The 23,437-nt window shown below is 47.2% G+C and overlaps 2 protein-coding genes across 8 annotated transcripts in view; one reads left to right on the forward strand and one right to left on the reverse strand.

The window, feature by feature from the left end:
- Positions 1-5,440, reverse strand: part of LOC308249686 (UPF0538 protein C2orf76 homolog) — a 108,015-nt gene extending 102,575 nt beyond the window's left edge. For 4 of the 6 annotated variants that reach the window (XM_080671409.1, XM_080671410.1, XM_080671406.1 and 1 more), the window contains exon 1: positions 5,399-5,440. The gene's annotated coding sequence lies outside the window, so the exon portion shown is untranslated. The remainder of the gene's footprint in view (positions 1-5,398) is intronic. The other 2 variants (XM_080671408.1, XM_080671411.1) reach the window with 2 other exon arrangements.
- DBI (diazepam binding inhibitor, acyl-CoA binding protein) overlaps positions 1-10,747 on the forward strand; it is a 176,740-nt gene extending 165,993 nt beyond the window's left edge. Inside the window, exons 1-4 of one of the 2 annotated variants that reach the window (XM_080671405.1) lie at positions 5,481-5,685; positions 6,775-6,892; positions 8,959-9,021; positions 10,462-10,747. In XM_080671405.1, coding sequence (XP_080527531.1) covers positions 5,677-5,685; positions 6,775-6,892; positions 8,959-9,021; positions 10,462-10,535 — 264 coding nt within the window. In that variant the 5' untranslated portion in view covers positions 5,481-5,676 and the 3' untranslated portion in view covers positions 10,536-10,747. Of the gene's footprint in view, positions 1-5,480; positions 5,686-6,774; positions 6,893-8,958; positions 9,022-10,461 lie in introns of those variants that run through there. The other variant, XM_080671404.1, reaches the window with a different exon arrangement.
- The last annotated feature ends 12,690 nt before the right edge of the window (positions 10,748-23,437 follow it).

Below are 23,437 nucleotides of genomic sequence, written 5' to 3' on the forward strand. Positions count from 1 at the left end.
TGCAAATTCTTTTAAAGTGCCCACAAAATATATGCCAGTAAGACCATATCCTAGGCCACAGAAAAACACATAACAAATTAAAAGAAGTGAAATCATACAGAGTGTTTCTCTCACCTCAGTGGAATAAAAATAGAAATCAAAACCAGAAAGACATGGGGTCTATCTCTAAACACTTGGAAACTAGGCAAGAGACAGTTATACAATCCCTGGGTCAAAGAGGAAGTCTCAAAGGAAATTTAAAATACACTGAACTGAATGAAAATGAAAATACAACACAAAATTTGGGGGACCCAAAGGAGAACTAAGAGGGAATGTATAGCACTAAATGTATTCATTAAAATTTAAAGACTCAAATCAATAATCTAACCTCTCACTTCAAGAACCTAGAAAAAGAAGAGCAAAACAAACCCAAAGCAAGCAAAAGGGAAAAATAATAAAAACAAAAATCAATAAAATTAAAAAACCGAAAGACAATAGAAAAATCGATTAAAAAAAGAGCTGGTTCTTTGGAGATATTTTTAAAAATTGACAATCTTGCACAAGCTTGGCAAAGAAAAAAAAGAGAGAAAACACAAATGACCAATATCAGAAATAAAATAGAGAATATCATTAGACTCTGCACACATCATGAGGATAACAGGAAATGTGCACACATCACGAGGATAACAGGGAATACTATGAACAAATCCAGGTATGCAAAATTCACAACTTTGATAAAATGGACCAATTTCTTGAAAAACACAAACTACCACCATTACCCATATGAGATAGAAGATTTTAATGGCCTATAATTTTAAAACTCCCAGAAGAAGAATCTCCAGGCCCAGAAGATTTCATTGGATAATTCTACAAAACATTTAAAGAATTAACATCAGTTCTAAGCAACTTATTTCAGAAAATAGAAAAGGAGAAAACATGTCCTATTTCATTTTATGAAGCCAGTAGTTCCATAACAAACCAAAGACATTATTTTTTAAAAAAACTACAGACAAATATCCCTTATGACTACAAACATAAGCACCCTGAAAATATTAGCAAATATAATTCTGCAATATATACAAAGAATTATAAACCATGACCAAGTGGGGTTTCTTCCAGGGAAGTATGGCTAGTGCGATATTTGAAAAGAAATCCATGTAATCTACCATTTTAATAGGCTAAAGAAGAAAAATCATGTAATCACATCAATCAATGCAAAAAAAAAAAAAGCATCTAATAAATTTCAATATCCATTCATGCTAAGAACTCTTAGAAATAGCCATAGAGGGTAACTTCCTCTATGTGATAAAGGACATGTATGAAAAACCCTACAGCCAATATTACACTTCATGGTGAAAGACTGAATGCCTTCTCCCTAAGATCAGGACAAGGCAAGTACACCCATCTCATCAAAGACCTCCAAGTCTGCCCACCTCTCCCTGGTCCTTTCCCAGAAGCGTTTCCCAAGTGCCTCCCTCCCTTTAAAACACAGGAGTCTCCTCCCAGCTTTCCTGGAGCCAAGCCTGAGGAGTCACATTCCAAGCAACTGGAAAATAAATACCAAGTGAATAGAATTCACCCCTTGTTAATACTCTAACCCAGGGGTGGGCAAACTTTTTGACTCAGGGCCACAATGGGTTCTTAAACTGGACCGGAGGGCCGGAACAAAAGCATGGATGGAGTGTTTGTGTGAACTAATATAAATTAAATCATCATTTTGTAAACATCATTACATTATGTAAACATCATTACATAAAAGGGTACGGTCTTTTTTTTTTATTTCAATAGTTTTATTCATTTCAAACATTTTAACAAGAAGAATGTAAACACTAATTATTATAATCTGAAACTTCAAAAAATGGAGGAATCATAGCACAATAACATACCTTATATTGAAGATGGCAAAGGCAAAATAAAATTGCCTAACAAAGGAAAGGTACAAAAGCCTTTCAAATTAAACTTAAATATAATAAAATAATTTAAAACTAAAACAAATAGAAAAGAACAAAATGTGTAAACAGTAAATTAAACATTTTCTTTAGTGCAACTTCCAAATTATGCCCGGGACGTAGATGTAGATGGCAATGTAGACTGGGTTGAAAGGTTTTTGGTCTTTAAAACATCAACCTCATTGGGAACAGTGTTGTTGGTCTCCTTTCTAGCTAATGTTCTGATACTGTGCTCTCCAGGGGCGTGTCTCCCTACATCACCACGATAACATGTCTACGCATTCCCAGGGTGATGTCGGGGGACGCGTCCGCGGGCATTACAAGGAGCCTCTGGAAGATTGAGAGGTTGTTCCTTCTACTGAATGGGGGGATATAAATCCGCCCACTCAGAAGAAGGAGCTGCGGCTGTGTTTCCCGACGTTGCCATGTTAACATTGCTGCTGGTGAAGGAGCGAAGGGGAGAGCAAGAGAACCCTCCGCTCTTTGGGCTCCAAGGGCCGGATAGAACAGCCGAACGGGCCGGATCCGGCCCGCGGGCCGTAGTTTGCCCACGGCTGCTCTAACCCGTGCCTTCTAATAAAGCTTTGCTGTAACTGTAGTCCATTTTTTAATGATAGGTTACTTTTAGGAAGTGAGATTTCATTTATAAGGAGAAATCTAATATTAAACTACTATTCATACCCCTGGACAAGAACTGCTTTCACTGCTGCTAATGCATCTTGCCTGACTGACTACCCTGAGAACCAGCAAGTGAAGCCTCTTAGGCAAAACAGCGATCCCAAGAAAGTGAGGGCGAGCTGTTATAATGACAGGAGCCTGTCTACTCACTGGGAGGGGTTGATTAGGCCAACTGGCTCACCGGGTTCCCCATCTTCCCTTAACACTTCAGGTGTTCTGTTTCCACGGCGGGGAAATCATAGAGATTACATGGTCCTTGCACCAGAGTTCATCTACTTTACTCTAGCCCATAGTTTCACATTCAGTTCTAATAAACTCAGTTGGTTTCCAGTTCATGGCTAATCAGAAGGAATACATTTCATAGTCAGAAAAGCACTTTGTTCATTCAATTAACATTAGTCGAGTGCCTAAGAAGTTCCAGGCATTTGGAGATAGGCACTGACCAATACATAGTGATCCCTATCCTCCCTAGCTTATGTAGAGGGGGCTCAGAGAGACAGATAAATTAAAATTAAATAAAATAATTACAAAGTGTGACAGTGGCTGACATGGCTATAAACAGACCTGAAAAGCTTACACTTTCTCCAGATATGAAAAGCAATTTCCTTTCCAACACTGTTGAAATACAGAATTAAAAATTCAGCCCTAGCTGGTTTTGCTCAGTGGTTAGAGCCTCAGCCTGCGGACTGAAGGATACCAGGTTTGATTCCGGTCAAGGGCACATGCCCTGGCTGTGGGCTCTATCCCCAGAAGAGGGTGTGCAGGAGGCAGCCAATAAATGATTCTCTCTCATCACTGATGTTTCTATTTCTCTCTCACTCTTCCTTCTTCTCTGAAATCGGTAAAAATATATTTTTTTAAAAATTTATATAATTTATTGGCCCCAAATATACTCTAAAATTTATTTTTAAAAATAAAATCCCAAATGCTGGTTTGTTACTATCTCTATGTTAAAGCTGAATGCCATTCCACAATCCTTATTAGTCCCATACTTGAGTTGCTTTAAGCAACTGTTGTAGACTCACCTAGGCACAAAACTACCTTGTGGAAAATGTTTTGTTTTTAGGAAAGTGAAGTAGATTCCAAACAAATCAATCAACCACTTAAACTGGAGACTGCCAAGATAAAACATGAATCTGGCTTTCTACAATGTTTAACTCCAACCAATCTGAGGTACATTTTAAAAATTACATTATGAGAGGTACCTCATCTTTTCAAATATGCCAAACACAATATCCTAATGTTAAAACCTACTGACTAGCAGACACTGTCACACAGACAAAATCTGACCCACACAGACAATAACCTGAATTTCCATCAAGGACGCTGTAAGCACCAAATGATGGAGCCAAAATGCTTCCAGGTTTTATCTGGGCCTCAGGGGGAAAAACAGCTCTGAATTATCATTTGGGGAGAAACCCACACTTCTTACAATTCAAATGTAATTTCTTCACATTTAACTCCAAGGCTTTTGTGAATTTGCTTGACTTTGTTTTCTCAAACAAAATTATTCATAGACTACAGGCTCTAGATTTGTTCCTTACTATTGAACCTCTACTTCTTCCCATTTCATAAAGCCTCACCTACATTTACTTCTGAAAGCTTCCACCTAGCTTTTCTTTCTAAACACCTACAATTGTAAATGGGGGAACATTTGTAGTCCAGTCCTCTTGTCACATATTAGGAATAGGAAAGGAATTATCTCTATTTTTAATAATCTCCCTTCACCCACTTCTTTGTAACCACCAGGAAATTCACCCTTTGGTCTCTTGGGCATCACCCTCAAACTCTGCCATCCACCTGTGCTGCTCCTTTGTGTTCCCATGGAGAACATCAGCCTCTGTAACAACTTTGCAAGGGCCTGCCCCCCTCAGTCTCATCATCCTCTGCTCGAAAGCCTCTGGCTTCCCATGTCACTCCGAATAAAAGTCAAAGTCCCTATAAAGATCAAGCTCTGCATCATCTAACTAGCCTGCCACCTCCTTAGCTCTCCAGCCTCATCTGTTTCCATTCCTCCCCTCACTCCCTGCTCCCGCCTTTACACTAATTTTCTGCCAGGAATGCTCCCTCCTCTCCGTGAGGGTCTTTCTCAAACTACCTTCCCTTAACCCTCCACCCGCCCATCCCATGTAAAACTGTAAACTTCCAACTCCCTATCCTCTTGAACTTATTTTATTAACTATTATCCCTAATATAAGTTCTAAGGATGCAAAAAATTATGTGGGGGTTTTTTTCACTGCTGTATCCTGAGGGCCGGAAGGTGCAAGTTACCTGACAAGAGTTGAGTAAATATTTGTTAATGAATGCAAGTGTCATCCACTTAAGAGATATTTGCTGGACACCAGGTCTGGGCCAAGTTTGTTAAAGATAAGACACTGTCCCTGCCTTGAGAAATGCACCACAAACAAAAATGTGCATCACAGGGCTGCAAACTAAGGCAACGAGAAAGAGTGCCAAATGCTCAGAGGACGAGGCCGGCTTCGCTTTTCTGGGGACCGGTTCAGCTACCCATCGGCGCGCAATCCTCCAGGCATCTCCTCTAGATTCCTGAGATGCGCAGGAGCCCCCTCGCCCTCCCCACGCCAGGGTGGTTACTCATCCAGAGCAACTTCCGGCGTGTTCGCGCCCACCGGACACGGGATTTAATGAAACAAATGTAACAGTCACTGCTCTTCAGCCTCCACCCTCTCTCCTTTGCCCTGTGGGTCACTCCCCCCCGCAGCCTGGGACTGAACCGGGGTCGGACCACAGCACCCTCTCCATTATGTGCGCCCTACTTCCGCGGTCCCCACCTGCTCCCGGAGTTCCCTTCGGCTCCTGTCCGCGCGTGCGCGTGCGCGAGCAGACCCACGTGGGCTCGGGTGAGGCGGGCGGCGGGCGCCGCCAAAGAGGATGGCCACGCCCTCGCGTAGAGCTGGCTTCTGATTGGCTACCGGTCGCTCGCCCGAGCCCAGTTGGGGAGGCCTGCGACTGCGCCTCTAAAGGCGCTGCCAGGCGGGTGTTGCGCTACTTCTCCCAGCTCCTCGCCGCCTCCGCCAGCTCCTGCAGTCCTTGCACCTACACCGCCGGCATGTCTCAGGTATGACACATGCCTGGCTGCGAAAGTGCAGCGGGGCGGGAAGCCGGCGTGGGGACCACCCGCAGGCAGAACCCTGAAAGGTGTTTCTCTTCCCGGCTCCGCTCTTCCTCCTGGACCCATGCCCAGCCCTGACCCTTTGGACAGAGCCTTGAGAGCGGAACTTTCCGGTTTGGGGCTCCCTACACCGCCAAACACCCTGCAACTGCTGGGAAGTTGCCCATCGAGTGGACTTCGCGGTGAAGCAGGGATAGGGATCGGAGGCGAGGGTCCGAGGTAGAAAGATGAGAGGTAGAGGGTTGCGTGGATGGAAGGAGCAAGGGGACCGAGTCCCCTATCCGGAAGGTCAGGACATGAGTAAGGGCGGAGTAGGGAAGCAAGGAGGCGGTGGCTGAGCGTTTGGAGTTCAGAAGTAGGGGCCCAGTGTCCGGCGTGCGGCCAGGGGAGCGTGCGCCGGCAGCGGGAGGGTGCGCCGGGGGAGAGGTGATCCCCCGAGGCCTTTCCCTCCCTTGAATGTAGCCGCTTTTCGGAGTCCGAGCTGTGTTGGGCGACCTTTGGCTCCTCTCCTCTCTCTCTCTCCAGTCCGGCACTGGGACAGAGGTTGGCGCTGGACGCCCCAAACTCAGGGGAAGGGGGCTAACTGACTCAGGCCCTGGCCCTGCTGTACTCATGCCCTGGCCCCTTTTCAGCTGTTTTAAGCACCTGTGCCACCCCTGTCCACAGGTCAGGGCTTCACGGGGACCTCAGCCATTCCTAGGGCGACCCTGTATTGACCAGGCAGTTGGCCACGCCGCTTTTCCTGCGGAGTACACTCCCGCTGCAGGCAGTCTTAGCCTGTCTCCTTCCCGCGGTATTTGCAGTACCTGGCACCTGGTATAGTGAGAGCTTTCTTAATATAGTTATCAAATAAGGGAACCTGTGAGCCACCTCTGTGTTTTGCTGGGTCTTTCTAGCTGTCCGGTTGTGGGGAGGAGGGGAGACACTTGAGAGGGTGCTGCTTTTCCTCACCTGCATTACAGGAGTGCTGCCTTTGCAACTCCTCCATCCCCATTACTGAGCTCCATTCAGGCCTCTCCTCTCCCTCGCATTTAGGCTGAGTTTGACAAAGCTGCTGAGGATGTTAAGCACCTCAAGACCAAGCCAGCAGACGATGAGATGCTGTTCATCTACAGCCGCTACAAACAGGCAACTGTGGGTGACGTAAATACAGGTATGCTGAGATGAAGCTGGGTGGGCCCCTGTTCATCAAAGCAGACTCAGCAGCCTTGATTGGTGCTGGAACTCTTAATCTGTGGGAACCCTGCTCAAATGGTAATTTTTCATGACATTCCTGGGGTGTAAGCTGGGAGAGGTTCCCGGAGATACGTTCCTAGATTGGGTTTACAGACCCTGCACTGTTCTTGTTTCTTAGTAGCTCAGGTAGCAGAATTCAATCCTAGACTTTACTGATTATTAAGAGCACTTCCTATCTACTTGGGAGGTGGTGAAGGCCCCCAGCTTGGACAAGATTTGCTCAACTCAGCTCACTGGTAGCTTTGTTGAAGCACACTGCTTCCACCCTAAATGGGCAAGATCAAAGTCTCAGAGCACTTGGCAGTGGACCAAGCCTAAATCAGGAGCAGAGAAGCAGCTGGCTTCCTGGGACAGATCAGAGCATTTTTGCTGAAACATTTCCTTGTGACCATTCCCTGTTGAAAGATCTTAGTGCAGATTTTGAGGCCATACTTTGAATTAACATATTCCATAGTACTGCCTTTCCTGCCTTGGCCAGTTTTTATTCTTCCCCCAAAGTCCCTGATACTCGGGTGTATATTTTTCTCTCAGGAAAAGTCTCCCACAAATCAATAAGAAATAGACTAACAATTTGGTGGAAAAATGGGGCAAGGGTATGAACATACAGTTCACAGAAAAGGACACTCAGAAAACTAAACAGTAATGCATGAGACAGAGAAATGGGTTAGGCAATGGCATGATTCAGTCCATGCAAGGACTCAGAGGTGGTGGCCATGGCACCACAAAGGAGGTTACCCTCTCCCCTTCCTGATCAGGAGGGTGAGTGTGGCCCTCAATTCTACTGCAGTTGGGTTAGAGGTGGAGCAGATGGGCTGGCTGTGAGCCTGCTGCATGCAGAAGTGCCCAGAGGTAAGGATCTGGTGCAATGCCAAATTAAACTTGGGTTCCCAGGGAGGGCTGAGTTGAGAAAGGTCTTGTGGTGGAGGTGAGTTTTATGCTGGGTTTATAAACTGTATTGGCCTGGGAAGGGGGTGGAGAGATGAAGTGGGGGTGGCTAGAGCTGCCAAGATGCTCTTCTGCCAAGCAGTGTTTTCACAGAGACTGGGCCTCCCCTGCTGTCACGTGAGGGTAGGTAGGCTGGGAATCTATAACTTCCCGATCAGGGAGGGATCAGCACCCTCTCGGGTTTCACAGTCCAGTACAGTAGCCACTAGCCACGTGTGGCTATCTACATTTAAACTGAAGATAGCTCACATTAAGTAAAATCAAAAGTTCAGTCTTCAGTCGCACAAGCCACTATTCCAGGAGCTCAAGTGACACGTGGGACAATGCAAATGTACAGCGTTTCCATCATCACAGAAGGGCTGCTGGGGGTGTGCTGCTCTAGAATTTGGTTGATGACTGCAGGTGCAGTTTCTCCCGGGTACCCCTGGGAATGCTTCCCAGCAAGTACTTAGGGGAAGGCATGATGTTCCTCTGGCACAGGGTCCAGCTGTGGGCGATGTGATTGCTCCCCTTGGCTCTGTTCTCAGCGTGGCAGGGAATAGGTCAGCAGGGAACTTGTAAGTGTGTTTCCCAAGTGCAACTGATAACCAGTCTGTAAGCATAAAAACTTAAATAAACGTTGCTCTCAGGAAAAATCTCCCACAAATCAACAAGAAATAGACTAACAATTTGGTGGGGAAATGGGGCAAGGGTATGAACATACAGTCCACAGAAAAGGACACTCAGAAAACTAACCAATAATGCATGAGACAGAAATGGGGTGGGAAGGAAACTTTGTAGTATTTTTTAAAGTTTTTAAAAGATGTTTGGGAGATACTTACCTTAGAAGACAAGGACCCTCTAGTAATGGTAACAGTTGCCCTTTTACTGTCTCTGAATTTTAAGTCTGTATTTCTGTACACTGTTTTGGGCCTGCTTACCTTCATGACAGTGTAGAAGGGATCGGTGTAATAAAGATGCCTTTCACGGCAAGAAAGCTGGTAAAGTTTTCCCATGGAACTGGAAGCAGACCTAATGTCTTTCCTTTTCTTGTTGAAGAACGGCCTGGGATGTTGGACCTCAAAGGCAAGGCCAAGTGGGATGCCTGGAATGAGCTGAAAGGTAATTGTTCTCATCAGTTTCCCCTCATTTGTGAAGCCCAGTAATGAAATACTCTTGATTATGGCATGCAAGGGGTGAGGAGGGAAAACAAAGTGGGTGAGGCACGGGCTGGAAACAGCTTGACCTGTGTCAGAATGGAAAAAAACTGGGCCACCTACTTTTTCTCTTAATACCAGTAATGCCTTTTCCAAAAGCACCATCTCCAAGTAGTGGTGTCATCGAGAGGGGGGACAGGGGCCAGGCCACTGAGAAACAGATTAGAAGGCGATATAGTTTGTGAGGGCTTTATATATACTCAGAATTAGGGGAGGTTTGCTGCCCACAATTCCTCTCCCCCACAAGGCCAGGCAGTGACCCCAAAGCCCAAACAGCCCTCCCCAGTTCCCTTCCAGCCAGAAAGGCACAAAAAAGAAAGGAATGAGCTAATGCATGGCAAGCCTCTGGCACTCGTAGGCTCAGTGAATGGAGCTTTTCTATGCTAAGCAACAGCAGCCAAGTGTCCCAGCTCCGACTTAATCACGTGCCACCTGCACTAGCAAGACCTAAAAGTTGGCACTAAAGTGCCTGCCAGCTTTTTTGTTCTTGTAGCTAGCTTCTGAATAAGCCCTCTGTCTTCCTGCAAATGAGAAACACTTGAACTCAAAAAGGATCAGAATACAATAAAAACACTCCTAGGATTTGAAGTAACTGGAACAGGAATGCTTGTCCGACTGTCCGTTTTCATTGGGCATTTCCATGCCATCCTCAGGCCCCACACACTCAAGTGCTTCAGACACGCTCCGATTTCCAGCAGGTATCTCTCCTTCACTGTGGATCCGGGAAACGAGATGTTACTGTCTCTGAGGACTATGTAGTCATTGTCTCTTATACAGTACCTAGAAGGCAAAAACTGGCCTCATCTCCCTCCAAGAGCCAGCTGCTTTTGCTCAGAGTTCTCAAAACTTTTCTCGTAGCTTCTCTCGGGAGAAAAGCGTGCCTGACTTTGCTGCTTCACCACCAGCTTAACAGCTCTGGCAGTTAAGAGCCCAACAGAGAAATACTTGATAGGCCAAAGCAAACTGGGAAGTCAGCAGGACCCGTAAGGCCACTGGCTTCCAAAGTACGGCTCTCCTGCCTGTCTGGAGGGCCCCACATTTCCCCAAGGCTCAGACTAACCCCTCACTCATGACAGTGGGGGACTCACAAGGCCAGCAGGCCATTGGCAGGCCTCAGGACAGCCACACACACACATTGATTCAGTGCTTTGTGGAGCATTGAGCATTCTCTGTGGGCCAGGCTTCTCGAGTTCTTCGTCAGATCCCGGCCAGGTCTCGAGGTGTGGGCCCCCCCTTTGCAGGTGAGAAACTGAGCCTCAGAGCATTAAACCAGAGCTGTCTGGAGCTCTGAGGCTGCCGCTCGACTACCGTGCTGCCTCTGACGAACACTGTTGATTCCTTACAGGGACGTCCAAGGAAGATGCCATGAAAGCGTACATCAACAAAGTAGAAGAACTGAAGAAAAAATATGGAATGTAGGGACTGGGTTTGGCTGCCAGCCACGCATGTCATCTAAACTGATAATCATGCCTTGTTTTTCTGATACCACGGATGAAGTGAAATAATGAAGTTAACCTCCTTCCTGAACACTGTCCAGGATACGGCTCCAACATTAAGGAGCAGAAATGGTTACTCACCTTTCGGAGTAGTTTTTATCTATAGATCAATTAAAACTGCATTTGTTACTTTAAGTCTTTGGTAATCTGGTTTCTTGAAATAATTTACACTTCCAATCTCACTTTTTCTAAAGATTTTGTCTGGAAGTGTGTGAGCTCTGTCCCATCCCGGGTCCTCTGCCAGGTGTGAGGCAGGCAGTTCCACCTGTTCCAGGCGCAGAGTGCACTCACCTCCCACGGGCAGGCAGCGGCCATAGGAGTGGCCTTCCCCGCCTCTTCTCCCTCCCAATTCCTGCCGCACCCTTTAGGGGCCTGGCAGAGGCTTCAGTCTGCAGGTGCTTAAGCCCCCGTCAGGAACATTGCTAGCCTCCTGCTCAGAGGAAGGCAGGGTTGACAAGTGTTTGAGGTTTGTCTCAGGTCAAACCAGTCCACAGTTCCAGAGCCAATGAGCCAGGAATGACGCGCATCTGCCACGGGCATTCCCAAAGGCCCAGGGGAAGCTTGGCCACAGGCAGCTGGGCAGGCAGAAATGAGCAGGGGAAGGGAGATCGGGACCTGGGGGATGGGCCGGGCAAGGGGTTAGGCTGCAGAGAAGAAAGATGAGCTTGACCCTGGAGGAAGTAGGTTGTTGAAAAGTAAAAAAAAAAAAGAAAAAGCGAGAGCTGCCAGCTGTCAGACCCTCCTTGCAGGATGTTCCCCTTTGGTCACACCACAGTCCTGCATGGGAGATAAGAGCTTTCCCATTTTGCAGGTGATGATATTGGGGCTGATGGGGATTGAGGAGAAGCTCTCTGAGGCAAGGTAGCAGTCAGTTCTCACCAAAGCCTGTGCCCTGTCTTAGACACAGTTCAGCCTTGCCCCAGCGCTAGAGTGACTTGCCCAAGGTCACTCCGCTGGTGAATAAACTAAGAACCATCATTCAGGTGCAGATCATGGTTCAGATGCCAGCACCCCCAGGTGGCCTCAGGCACAACCAACGCTGCAGTGGGAGAAGGGAACAGGAAGGAGGGCAACCAGTGTGGCTGTGGTGGGCATGCCTTCCCTGTAAAATGTAAAGCACAGAATTTGGCCGTAGGTGATGGGGTGTGAGTACTTGGTCAACAGTTGTTGAGAACAGCGATTCTTCCAGTCAGCCCAGCCTGCCCATGGGAAACCAGGCTGCAGCCCAGGGGTAGTCAAGGGAAGGTTGCTCCAACAAAACAACGGGGTCACGGTCCAAAACCCTAACATGTGGCCCAAGTGAGGTGACATTCTGAGTAGCAGTGTCCTTTATGTGGGGTTTACAGTCTTTCCTGGTGCTGATGTAACTGAGGGCGGACGAGGCAGGAAGCCTACAGTCCTCCACCCACCTGAGTACCAAGGGAGGCGGAAGGAGCCACAGCTACTCACCTGAACCCATACCTGGACCATCTCCCTAGCTCAGTTATTGGCTGTTTCAGGAGTGAAACAAAGGAAAAACAACCTTAGATGAAGTCCAAGGCGTGGTTCTTGTCCAAACAGATCTGGCTCCTGGAGGCTGGTGCAGCTCCCGGAGGGTGGAGGTGAGCATTAATGAGATTATGTGAGAAGCTCCTGGCATAGAGTGCGTGCCCTGTGTGCCTCTTTATCAGAAATTTTTCCACCAACTTTCAAATCAACTCTTGTCCCTGACAGCATCAGAGTCACGGACTGAGTCCAGGAACAAGTGATCACTCCTTGGGTAACACTGCCTAGCATTCTGCCCTATTTCTAGCCTGTGAAAGGCAGCCTGGCAGACGTGTGCTCAGGCCCTGTGTCAGCGCCTCTGTGGGACAGAGTCAGAGAGGAAAGGCCTCCGCCTAAGGAAGCCCTGATACAGCCCGTCTGGTGCTCAGAGCCACACTGGGCTAACTAAGATTGTTGTGATGACTCAGCAGTTCTCTGTGTGTACGATGGGAGAGAAGCACTGTGGGAGTGAAAAGGCTTAGGCCCATCTGCCCACCTCTGGTGTGGCCTCTAATTAACGGCCATCATTTGCCGAGAAGCTGACGGGCCAGACTCCCACTTGGGTTCTGTGATTTGGTTCTCGAATGTATTCCTTGCAGTCCTGAAGGTGGCCCTACTCCTCACTGTGCAATGGGGATTACTGTGCTCATTATTCACTGAGGAAATTAAGGTTCTGGCGATGTGTGTGGGTCCAAACTCAGGGCTCTGGTCAGAAAGGCCCTGCTCGTCCCCTTCCATCATGTTTCTTCTAATGGTACTGGCTGCCACTCAGCTCTGTACCTGACACTCAGATGATAGAGTGACCCCCATCTCACTGGGCTAGCATAAGATGGGATAAATTCCTCGTCTGCTGCACAACTCCTTCCAGAAGAGCAGCTTGGGAAAGCAGGTCACATCCCCACAGCTGGAGTGGGAGCCAGAATTTTGTAAGTACCTGAGGTGATTCTGAGGCATGGCCAGGTGGGAGGGCCCTCCCTCCCACTCACTGTGAAGCAGTAGTACCAGTTTCTCAGAAAGTAATGTTGGGGTGGTGTTCTGAGAACACGCCCCAGCAGCCTCAGGCCTGCTCCCTTGGCTTCTGCAGGTGTCCATGCACAGCCCAGGGTGTGTCCCACACAGGGTGTTATTTGGGAACAAATGAAGCAATGGGAGCAGAGTGGGGCACAGGCTTCCCCTCTCCTCTATGACACGCCCACAGTATCCCTGTGGTACTTTGTACTGCCAGTCTGGCTCTGGTGACAGACTTAGCTGTGAATCCCACTTCAGCCCCTCAGGTACTAAGTCACTATCTTCTTGGAGACACACTGCATGTGGACAATGGGCTGATAAGGTGGGGCAAGTGCTTAGCACAATACCCAGCAAACAGCAACTGCCTAGCAGCCTGGGGTTCTTTCCCAGCTGCATCCTCACCCTCCCCACTGACTGCACAAACCCTGCCCTGGGGCCACGAAGTGCTGCTCCCCACCTTGGCAGTGCTCCAATAATTTGGGGGTCAACCATGCAAGTCAGTGGGGGTTTCCTAGGATGTTCTCCCCACACCAAAGTAGTTCCTAGGTCCAAAAGCCTGGGAACCAGTGCTGTGGATCAGGGACCACACAGCTTGTGGGACTTGGGAAGGCCGCTGATTGCAAGTCAGAGGCCTTGCCCACTGCCCAGGGTAGAGACAGGGAGCGAGTTTTGTCACCTGTGTAAGCCTTGCTTTCTTCATCAGTAAAAGGGCTGGCCAGGAAGGTCATGTGTCCAGTGTAGATAAGAAGGAGAGCCACAAGAGGGGGAGGAGAAGGCCCTGGGGTGGTTGGCTTGGCGGAAGTTAGGCTGGGAGGTTGTGCGGGGGTGGTTTAAGCAGCCAGATGGATAACGATTAAAATTCAGTTACAGGTGTTTGAAGTTGAGGATGAGTCCAGAAGTACCCAGGAGGCAGGCTGCAGTGAAGCTGTGCCTTTGGGGCCTGGGCCAGGGCAAGACAGCTCCTCTGCCCTTGGCCGCTCCCAGAGAAGAGAAACTTGGAACTTTCTTACCTTCTTGATGTGTATGATTGCAGATGATCTCTTTTCCGAAAGAACATCGGGTAACTAAGAACAGACCAAAAAATAAGCAAAGCGGCTTCAGGATAGATAACTCAGGCGCCAGCCTTGCCTGAAAGAGCTGTCACCACAGTGCAGAGCAGAGGCCCCCTGCAGAGCACTCCCAGCACTGCCCCTGCTTTGCAACTCCCCTGCCTTGGATACGGCTCAGTCCTTGGAAGGCCAGGATTTCGTAGACCCACAGCTTTTTCTAGGGTTTTATGATTTTTTTATAAGTATTTTTACTAAGTAATGAATGAACATGGGCCTCCATTGCAAATATTTTCCTTTTTCTGTAAAAATCGCCCCATAAAGTTTTTCCAGGGAAATTGGTGAGGAATCAATCATGGCACAGAACTATGCACTTGCGGGGCAGGGTTGGTGTCCTAAGGGTGTGACTTGTGGGGTCCCAAAATACCCTGCTGTAGTGGGTTGAATTGATATGTCCAAGTCCTAAGGCCCCACACACAATGCCGTGTAAATGTAATCTTATTTGGAAATAGGATCTTTGCAGATATAATTAACATAAAATATCTCAAAATACAATCATTCTGAATGTAAGATGAACCCCCATCCAATGACTGGTGTCCTTATAAGAGAGAAGAGGGGTGGAATTGAGACACAGACACACAGAGAAAAAGGCAGGTGAAGATGGGGCAGAGATTGGACTCATGCAGCAACGGGCTGCAGAAGGCCAAGGGCTACCACAGCAGAAGCTACGACAGAGGCATGGAATGGATCCTCCCGCAGAGGCCCAGAAGGAACCAACCCCGCTGAGACCCTGAATCTGGACTCCTGGCACCCACAACTGTGGAGAACACATTTCTGTTGTTTTAAGTTACCCAGTTGATGTGATTTGCTATGGCAGCACTAGGAAATGGATATGCCTGCTGACCCCTGTTACATATGTAACACCGTTGCCTGGAGGGCTTTGTTTTGAATAATTGATTAGGTTCATCTGTTAGAGACCAGGGGCCTTAAAGGTATGGGAATTAGCATAGTTTTGGTTGAAATCATAAAGAAGCTAGAGCTCAGGTTGCTGCCATGATGCCCGCACTGAGAAATCATCACCAGCTCTAGAGCATCAGCATCCAGGAAGAAGGGAGGGAAGGAAAGGAGGGAGGGAGGGAGGGAAGAAAGGGAAGGAAGGGAGGGAGGGAGGGAGTGAGGGAGGGAGGGAAAGGACAGAAAGAGCCCTGACCAGGTGGCTCAGTTGGTTGGAGTATTGTCCCCTACAACAAAAAGTTTGGGGATTTGATTCCTGGTCAGGGCACAAACCTAGGTTGCCAGTTCAATCCCCAGTTGGGATGCATACAGGAGGCAACTAATCCATGTTTCTTTCTCACATCATTGTTTCTCTCTCTCTCTCTCTCTCTCTCTCTCTCTCCAATTCTCCCCCCCCCCCTTCTCTATCAAATCAATAAACATATCCTCGGGTGAGAAAAAAAGAGGGGACTACAAAATGGAAGGGTTTGAGGGGCAGATTACCTGGGCTCTTAACACTATTTTGCCTAAGGATGGCCCTAAGGGATGCTGTCAATTCATCAAGTGGAAAGAGATGGGCTTTGCAGATAGACTTGAATGTGAATCACAGCATGGCCACTTTTGTTCTTCATGACCTTGAGCAAGTTTCTCATTTTCTCTGAGCCTCAAATATTCTGTCTATAAAATAGGAATAATTTATATGTTGCACCATTGAGTGATGATTTAATAAATGTCTAATTCACAAAAGAAAAATGAATATATAATAGCTATTATTAATCAAAAGAATTTGAATAAAGAATGAATTAATCTTTTTAGGGCTTTAAAATTTAAAAGATTCTGGTTAGGTAGCCCAGATGTCCTCAACCTTAAGTTGTATACTCTTGTCCCTGTTTGCTTGGACTAGTATCCCTTCTTTTGAAGAATAATTTCCCCTCTCCTATTCTTGGGGAATTGGCCAATCAGAAGCCTAGTGTATAGTAGAGATTATTTTTACTGACAGTCCCAACATAAAAATCCTAGGGAAGGAAAGCTTCCAGTCAAGATGATGGCATAGGTAAATGCGTTAGTCAACCCACCACCACATCAAAATTACAACTCAACTACAGAACAACCATTATTCTGAATCACTTGAAATCTAATTGAACACAAGTCCTATAACTAAGGATATAAAGAAGAAGCCACATCGGGACTGCTAGGAGGGGCAGAGACTCAGAACAGGTTGGCCCCACACCCATGTGTGGCAGTTAAAAATCGGAGGGATATCTCGGCTTTGGAGGTCCCCCCTGAAAAGTGAGGAGCCCCAGCCTCACAACAGCCCAAGGTTAAGTTCCCCCCACACCCAAGTTCCCATAACTTCTGGCTGTAAAAAACAGCAGGGACTGTGGCTGAGTGAGACAGAGAGGTCCCAGGCAGTTTCTCTTAAAGGGCCCATGTACAGACTTACTAGGACTCGCCCACTCTGAGCTCCAGCACTAAGGCAGAAAAGGCAAAAGGGACGTATGGGGATGAACTAAAGCATCTGGCATCAGGGTGAGAGCTGGAGGGGCAGCTTCCTCCCGGAGAGAGGTGCTGGCAGAGGCCATTGTTCCTTTTCGGAGCTCTTCCCCCACAGACCTGACAGGCGGTGCCATATCTGAGTCTCCATCAACGTAACACTGTTCACCCCGCCCTGGTGATCCTGAGACTCCACCCCACCCAACTTGCTGTCCCACTGAAGCTGTTTCCAGTGGCTTTTCCATGTGAATTGCCTGCCTTGGCTCATGCTTCAGACTTTCCTAAGATCTCTCAGACAAGCAGCATCCGGCTTCAGCATGCCACATCTCTAAGTGGCCTCAGGCCTGGCACTAGTGGCAGCTGGCCTTGGTTCACAGCTTAGCCTCTTCTCCTGGGCACCTCTAAGCCCAGCACAAGTAGCAGCCACCTGCAGATTGCTTTGCAGCTCATGCTGGGTGGTCCCAGACAGAACACAGGTGGTGAATGACCTTGGCCTGCCTTTTCTGGGAGGTCCCAGAGTCAGCACACCTAGTGAACAGCTTCAGACCAAGTCGAAGCACCACTCCCCCACCTTCACAACTGACACACCCAAAAGGGGCAGACTCAGTGGGTACAAGAGCCCCGCTGAAGTAAGTCCTGCTCTGGGGGAGCAGGAGGGTGGAGGTACCTGTACAGCTGATCCTCCAAGGTGATCATGGCCAATTCTTGCAGCCAGTAAGCCTGGGGGTAAATCCCTCCCATTGACATGCCAGCAACAATCAATGCTCAACTACAACAGGAAGGTGTACACAACCTACATGGGGGGCCCACCTGGAATGCCCCTCGAGTGATCGGGAAGGTTGTGCCACTGTGCCATACAGGACACCTACTATATAAGGCCACTCTATCTAGCTTAGGAGGCCTAGCAGCTCTACTTAATACATAGAAACAAACACAGGGAGGTAGCAAAAATGAGAAGACAAAGAAATGTGTCCCAAAGGAAAGAACAGGACAAAACTCCAGAAAAAGAGCTAAACAAAGTGGACAAAAGCAATCTACTAGATGTAGAGTTCAAAACACTGATTAGAAGGATGTTCAATAAACTTAGGGGATGAATAGATGAACTTAGAGAGAACTTCCACAGCATAAAAAAAAAATGACATGGAAACCATAAAAATGAACCAGTCAGAAGTGAAGGATACACTAACTGAAATAAAGAGTCATTTACAGGAAATAAACAGTAGAGTAGATGAAGCTGAGAATCAAAACAGCAGTTTATAATATAAGGAAGCAAAAAACACCCAATCAGAACAGCAAAGAGAAAAAAGAATCCAAAAAAAATGAGGATAGTGTAAGGAGCCTCTGGGATAACTCCAAGTGTACCAACATTCACATCATGGCGATGTCAGAAAGAAAAGAGAGAGCACAAGAAATTGAAAACCTATTTAAAAAATAATTACAGAAAATTCCCCTAACCTGGTGAAAGAAATAGACATATAAGTTCAGGAAACTCAAAGAGTTCCAAACAACATGAATTCAAAGAGGCCCACACCAAGACACATTATAATTAAGATGCAAATGGTTAAAGACAAAGAGAGAATCTTAAAAACAGCAAAAAAAAAAAAAAAAAAAAAAAAAAAGAGTTATCTACAAGGAAGTTCCCATAAGACTGTCAGCTGATTTCTCAACAGAATCTTGGCAGGCCAGAAGGGATTGGCAAGAAATATTCAAAGTGATGAAAAGCAAGGACCTATAACCAAGATTACTCTACCAAGGAAAGTTATCATTTAGAATCAAAGGATAGATCAAGATCTTCCCAGACAAGAAAAAGCTAAAGGAGTTCAACACCGCCAAACCAGTATTACATAAAATATCAAAGGGTCTTTTTTAAGAAAAAGAAGGGGAAAATAATTTAAAATAGTAATAATAAAATGGTAATAAATACATATCAAAAATTGAATCTAAAATAAATAAACAAACAAGCAGAACAGAAACAGACTCATAGATATAGAGAACATTTTGATGGTTGCCAGAGGGGATGGTTTTTGGAGGGTTGGGTGAAGAAGGTGAAGGGATTAAGAACTATAAATTGGTTCCTATAGAATAGTCATGGGGATGTAAAGTACAGCATAGGAATATAGTCAATAATATTCTAATAACAAGGTATGCTGTCAGATGAATATGAGATTTATTGGGATGATCACTTAGTATCTATAATAATAAAAGGGTAAAATGCTAATTAGACTTGACATCCTTCCGGATGAAGCCAGGGCCAGAGGGAATCCTGGGTCCCGGGTGCCTGCTGGCAGCTGGAGCAAAGCCTGGGTCCCAGGTGCCAGAGGGAAGCTGGTGCCAGCAGTTGGGGGAAGGAAGGCCTACTCTTGCATGATTTTAATGCATCAGGCCTCTAGTCCTATCTAATGAAAGAGAAACATGCAAATTGACCATACCTCTGCTACGCCTACAAGCCATGCCCACAAGCCAATCAGGAGCGAGTATGCAAATTAACCCAACAAAGATGGTGGTTAATTTGCATATGCAGGTGCTGAGCAGCCTGGGTCCCGGGAACATCCTTGGGACCCAGGCCACTCCTAGCCTGTAGGCCCGCACTTAGGCCCTGAGCAGCAGGGGTCCCAGAACACCCCCCAGCCACTCCGGGTGCAGCCGCTTGCGCGTGCCCCGGTGCCAAATAGCGGTTCGGGTCCATGCCCCCAGCCCGGTGCCCAAGACAGGGTGCTGGCTGCTGGCCTCTGGAGCTTGCGGAGACCCCGGTGGCCGCCACCGTGTGCGGCCCAGGGGTCCCTGCATGCCCCCCCAGCCCGGCGCGCATGACAGGGCTGGCTGCTGGCCTCAGGGGCTTTGGAGATGGGGATGTTCCCACCCTGCCCCCAGCCGCTTGCTCGTGCGCCAGTGCCAAGCGGTGATTCGAGTCCATACCCCCAGCCCAGCGCCCACGACGGGGCGGGGGCTGGCTGCTGGTCTCTGGGATGTGAGGAGACCCCGGCAGCCACCACTAGGTGGCAGGGACACCCCCCTAGCCCAGTGGATACAACGCAGGGGCCGCATGAGTTGCAGAGGAAACACCATTTTGTTAAAAATATATATATTTTATTGATTTTTTTTACAGAGAAGAGGGGAGAGGGATAGACAGTTGGAAACATCAATGAGAGAGAAACATTGATCAGCTGCCTCCTGCACACTCCCCACTGGGGATGTGCCTCCAACCAAGGTACATGCCCTTAACAGGAATCAAACCTGGGACCCTTCAGTCTGCAGGCCCACGGTCTATCCACTGAGCCAAACCAGTTACAGCGTAAACACCTTTTCTGCCCGCTCATTGGTTAAGCTCCCTGTACGCCGCCACTCACAGTGTTCTAGGTAACTTGGGTAGTAAGAATCCAAGAAGGTGATCTAGGGTTTTTCCACCTCACTCCTAAAAGGAAAAACGAAGGTCCGCTGAAGGAGGGGCTAAGAAATGTCATATCCTGCCCTAGCCGGTTTGGCTCAGTGGATAGAACCTTGGCCTGCTGACTGCAGGGTCTGGGTTCAATTCTGATCAAGGGCATGTACCTAGGTTACAGGCTCCTCCCTGGCCGGGGCCCAGGTCAGGGCTCATGCAGGAGGCAAGCAATCAAAGTGTCCCTCTCACAATGATGTTTCTCTCTGTCTCTCCCTCTCTCTTCCACACTCTCTAAAAATCAATGGAAACATCCTCAGGTGAGGATAAAAAAAAAAAAAAAGAAAGAAAGAAATGTCATATCCTATGAAAGACACATCTTGAAAATGCCTAAAGAAAGTTGTCATTTTTTCACAGTGAAGGGACTAGAGTCTGTGTTGATGAAAACACCTTGGCGGCTGCAGTGGCTGGCAGTAGCTGCAGCAGCAGGGTAATGGGACTGGCGCCTTCCCTTGATCAGCCCAGTCACCTCCCACAGAGGGTGGCCAGACTGTGGCTGAGGCCCACTCCTCATGGGGAGCAGGCCTAAGCCGTCAGTAGGACATCTCCTGAGGGCTCCAAGTCTGTGAGAGGGGGCAGGCTGGGGTGAGGGAACCCCCCACCATGCACGAATTTCATGCACCACGTCACTAGTGTTATATAATGTCTAATCACTGGGATGTACACCTGAAACTTATATAATACTAGCGGCACGGTGCATGAAATTTGTGAACTCAGGCGGGGGTGGGGGCGGTCCCTCGGCCCAACCTGCACCCTCTTGCAGTCCAGGAGCCCTTGGTGGATGTCCGACTGACGGACATCCTTAGTGCTACCTTGGAGGCGGAGGAAGCTCCTGCTACCACCACTGCACTTTCCAGCTGTGAGCCTGGCTTCTGGCTGAGTGGTGCTCCTCCTGTGGGAACACACTGACCAGCAGGGGACAGCTCCTGCATTGCGCATCTGCCTCCTGGTGGTCAGTGCATGTCATAGTGACCAGTTGTTCCGCTGTTTGGTCAATTTGCATATTAGCTTTTTATTATATAGGACTAGGGGCCCGGTGCATGAAGATTCGTGCATGGGGGGTGGGTCCCTCAGCCCAACCTGCACTCTCTCTAACCTAGGAGCCCTCAGGGAAGCCCCCTCCAACCCGGAAGTTTCTGTCTGTCTTTGCAATCATATGAACAAATTGTCAAAGACCCCAACCCAGTTTGGTTTGTTGCTCACAGAATATTAGAGGCTTTTTTTTTTTTTTTTTGCTTTGCTTCATTGATGGAGATTTCCTGGAAGTTTTAGGATATCTTCCCTTTAATTTTTCCTAGACACTCTGATTTTACTTATGTCTCTCACCTTTGTTTTCCCTCCATCCCCCACTGCAACAGTAACTTGCTCCAGGCTCACTTTGCTCTAGTGTCTAGGAGATCTGTCTGCCACCAGAACTATGATTCCCAGCATTCCTGGTGCTCCCCACGCTCTAGGTTTTCCCTTCCTGCTCTGTCTCTGTCCCACGGCCTCCCGCTCTGCCAAGTCCTCCAAGTTGCCAGCTCTACCTCTCTGTTCTCCGTCTGGCGGCTTGGGGAGCCAAGTTCCCCAAGCCTCTCCACTCTCAGCCGGCTCTCCCGCTCTGCTCTCCACCTGGTGCCTGTGTATGCAAATTAACCTTCCATCTTTGTTGGGTTAATTTGCATAGTCACTCCTGATTGGCTGGTGAGTGTAGCGGAGATACGGTCAATTTACATGTTTCTCTTTTATTATATAGGATTTTATATCAACTGTAATTGAAAAATAAATAATGTTTTTTTTAAAAAAAAAGAAAGAAAATCCTAGGGAAGAATGATTTCTTGTGCTACCTGACCATCTCTGAACCAAACCATCTTCCCAGAATCTCTAGTTGTAGGAATATTATCAGCTAGAGTTGCTTGCTGTCATTTAAACCAGTGGCATGGAGGAAGCTATGTGCCCTGGCAATAAAATGATGTTAATATGCAAAGAGAAGCAGAGGCGAGGGATAGGCAGAAACACAAAGCTCTGCAATATAATCTGGGTTCTGAATGCAGCCATATAAGATGCCAGATTTGCCTGGGGCTTTTCATATTGATATAGCTTGGCTTGTTGTCATTTTCAACAGAAAAAGTAACAAACAGTATTCTTAACTCTCCTGAATCGACCAGCTGGTGAGTGTATTAGTCAGTTTTTTGCTGTTATAATGCTCTTAACAAATAATCCCCACAAGTCTACCTTATAAAAATAAGCATGTATTTCTTACTCATGAGTCTGCAGTAGTTTAGCTATGACCCTGATGGATTTTCTTGAGATTAGCTGAGTTTGACTCTGAGTTAAGATTTAGGTCCATGTCTGTTCCACATATCTTCTCATTATTTTTTTTAACTCTTTTTTAAAAATATTTTTTATTGATTTCAGAGAAGAAGGGAGAAGGAGAGAGAGATAGAAACATCAATGATGAGAGAGAATCATTGATCAGCTGTCTCTGGCACGCCCCCCCCCCCCACCCCACTGGGTATTCAGCCTGCAACCCGGCATGTGCCCTTGACTGGAATCAAACCTGGGATCCTTCAATCCACAGGCTGACACTCTATCTACTGAGCCAAATCAGCTAGGGCTGCTTTTTTTTTTTTTTTTTAATATCTTCTTGTTCTTAACTAGCACCCACCTGGGCATGTTCTTCTCCCTGAAGATTGCAGAAATTTCAAGAGGTCAAATCAAGATGTGTACACACATTCAAAGACTCTGCTTGGGTCACATTTTAAAATAAAAACAAGTTTCAAGGCCAAGCCCGAAGCCCAAAGTTTGGGAATATTCACTCTGCTTACTCCACTGAGAGGCACTGCAGTTTCATGACAAAGGACATAGACATATAATTCTGTTATAGGGAGGAGGAGAGAAATGGAGAATAATAGTCTATAAAAGAGAATAGGCTTGGGAGCTGGAAAGTCCTAGGTCACAAATGTAGCTCCACCGCTCATGCCTTGACCAAAAGACATTCTCCTTGGTCTGTGGAGGTCATCCTTTCCCACCAAGTTATTAATTTCAGAAGAATGTACATGGAATGATGAAGGAGAAAAGGGACACCTAAGTAGACATAATAGAGGGGCTCCAGCAGTTATATTGGATCCTGAGGAGAACTCGAGGATGAAAACATAAAGATAGAAGGATCCTGATTCCTGATGATTCTGGAGAGGCACTGAATTATGCCTGGGCTGCTTACCTGAAGACTTCTTCCTGTAAGAGAATAGTCCCTGTGTGTTTGAACTACCTTATCCAGGGCACTGTCACTTGCAGCCAAATGCAATTTCTAGTGGTGCTGTTGTAGGTGGTGGGAACGGCACC

The sequence above is a fragment of the Plecotus auritus genome (genome assembly GCF_963455305.1).
Source record: "Plecotus auritus genome assembly, chromosome: 5".
Lineage (NCBI taxonomy): Eukaryota > Metazoa > Chordata > Mammalia > Chiroptera > Vespertilionidae > Plecotus > Plecotus auritus.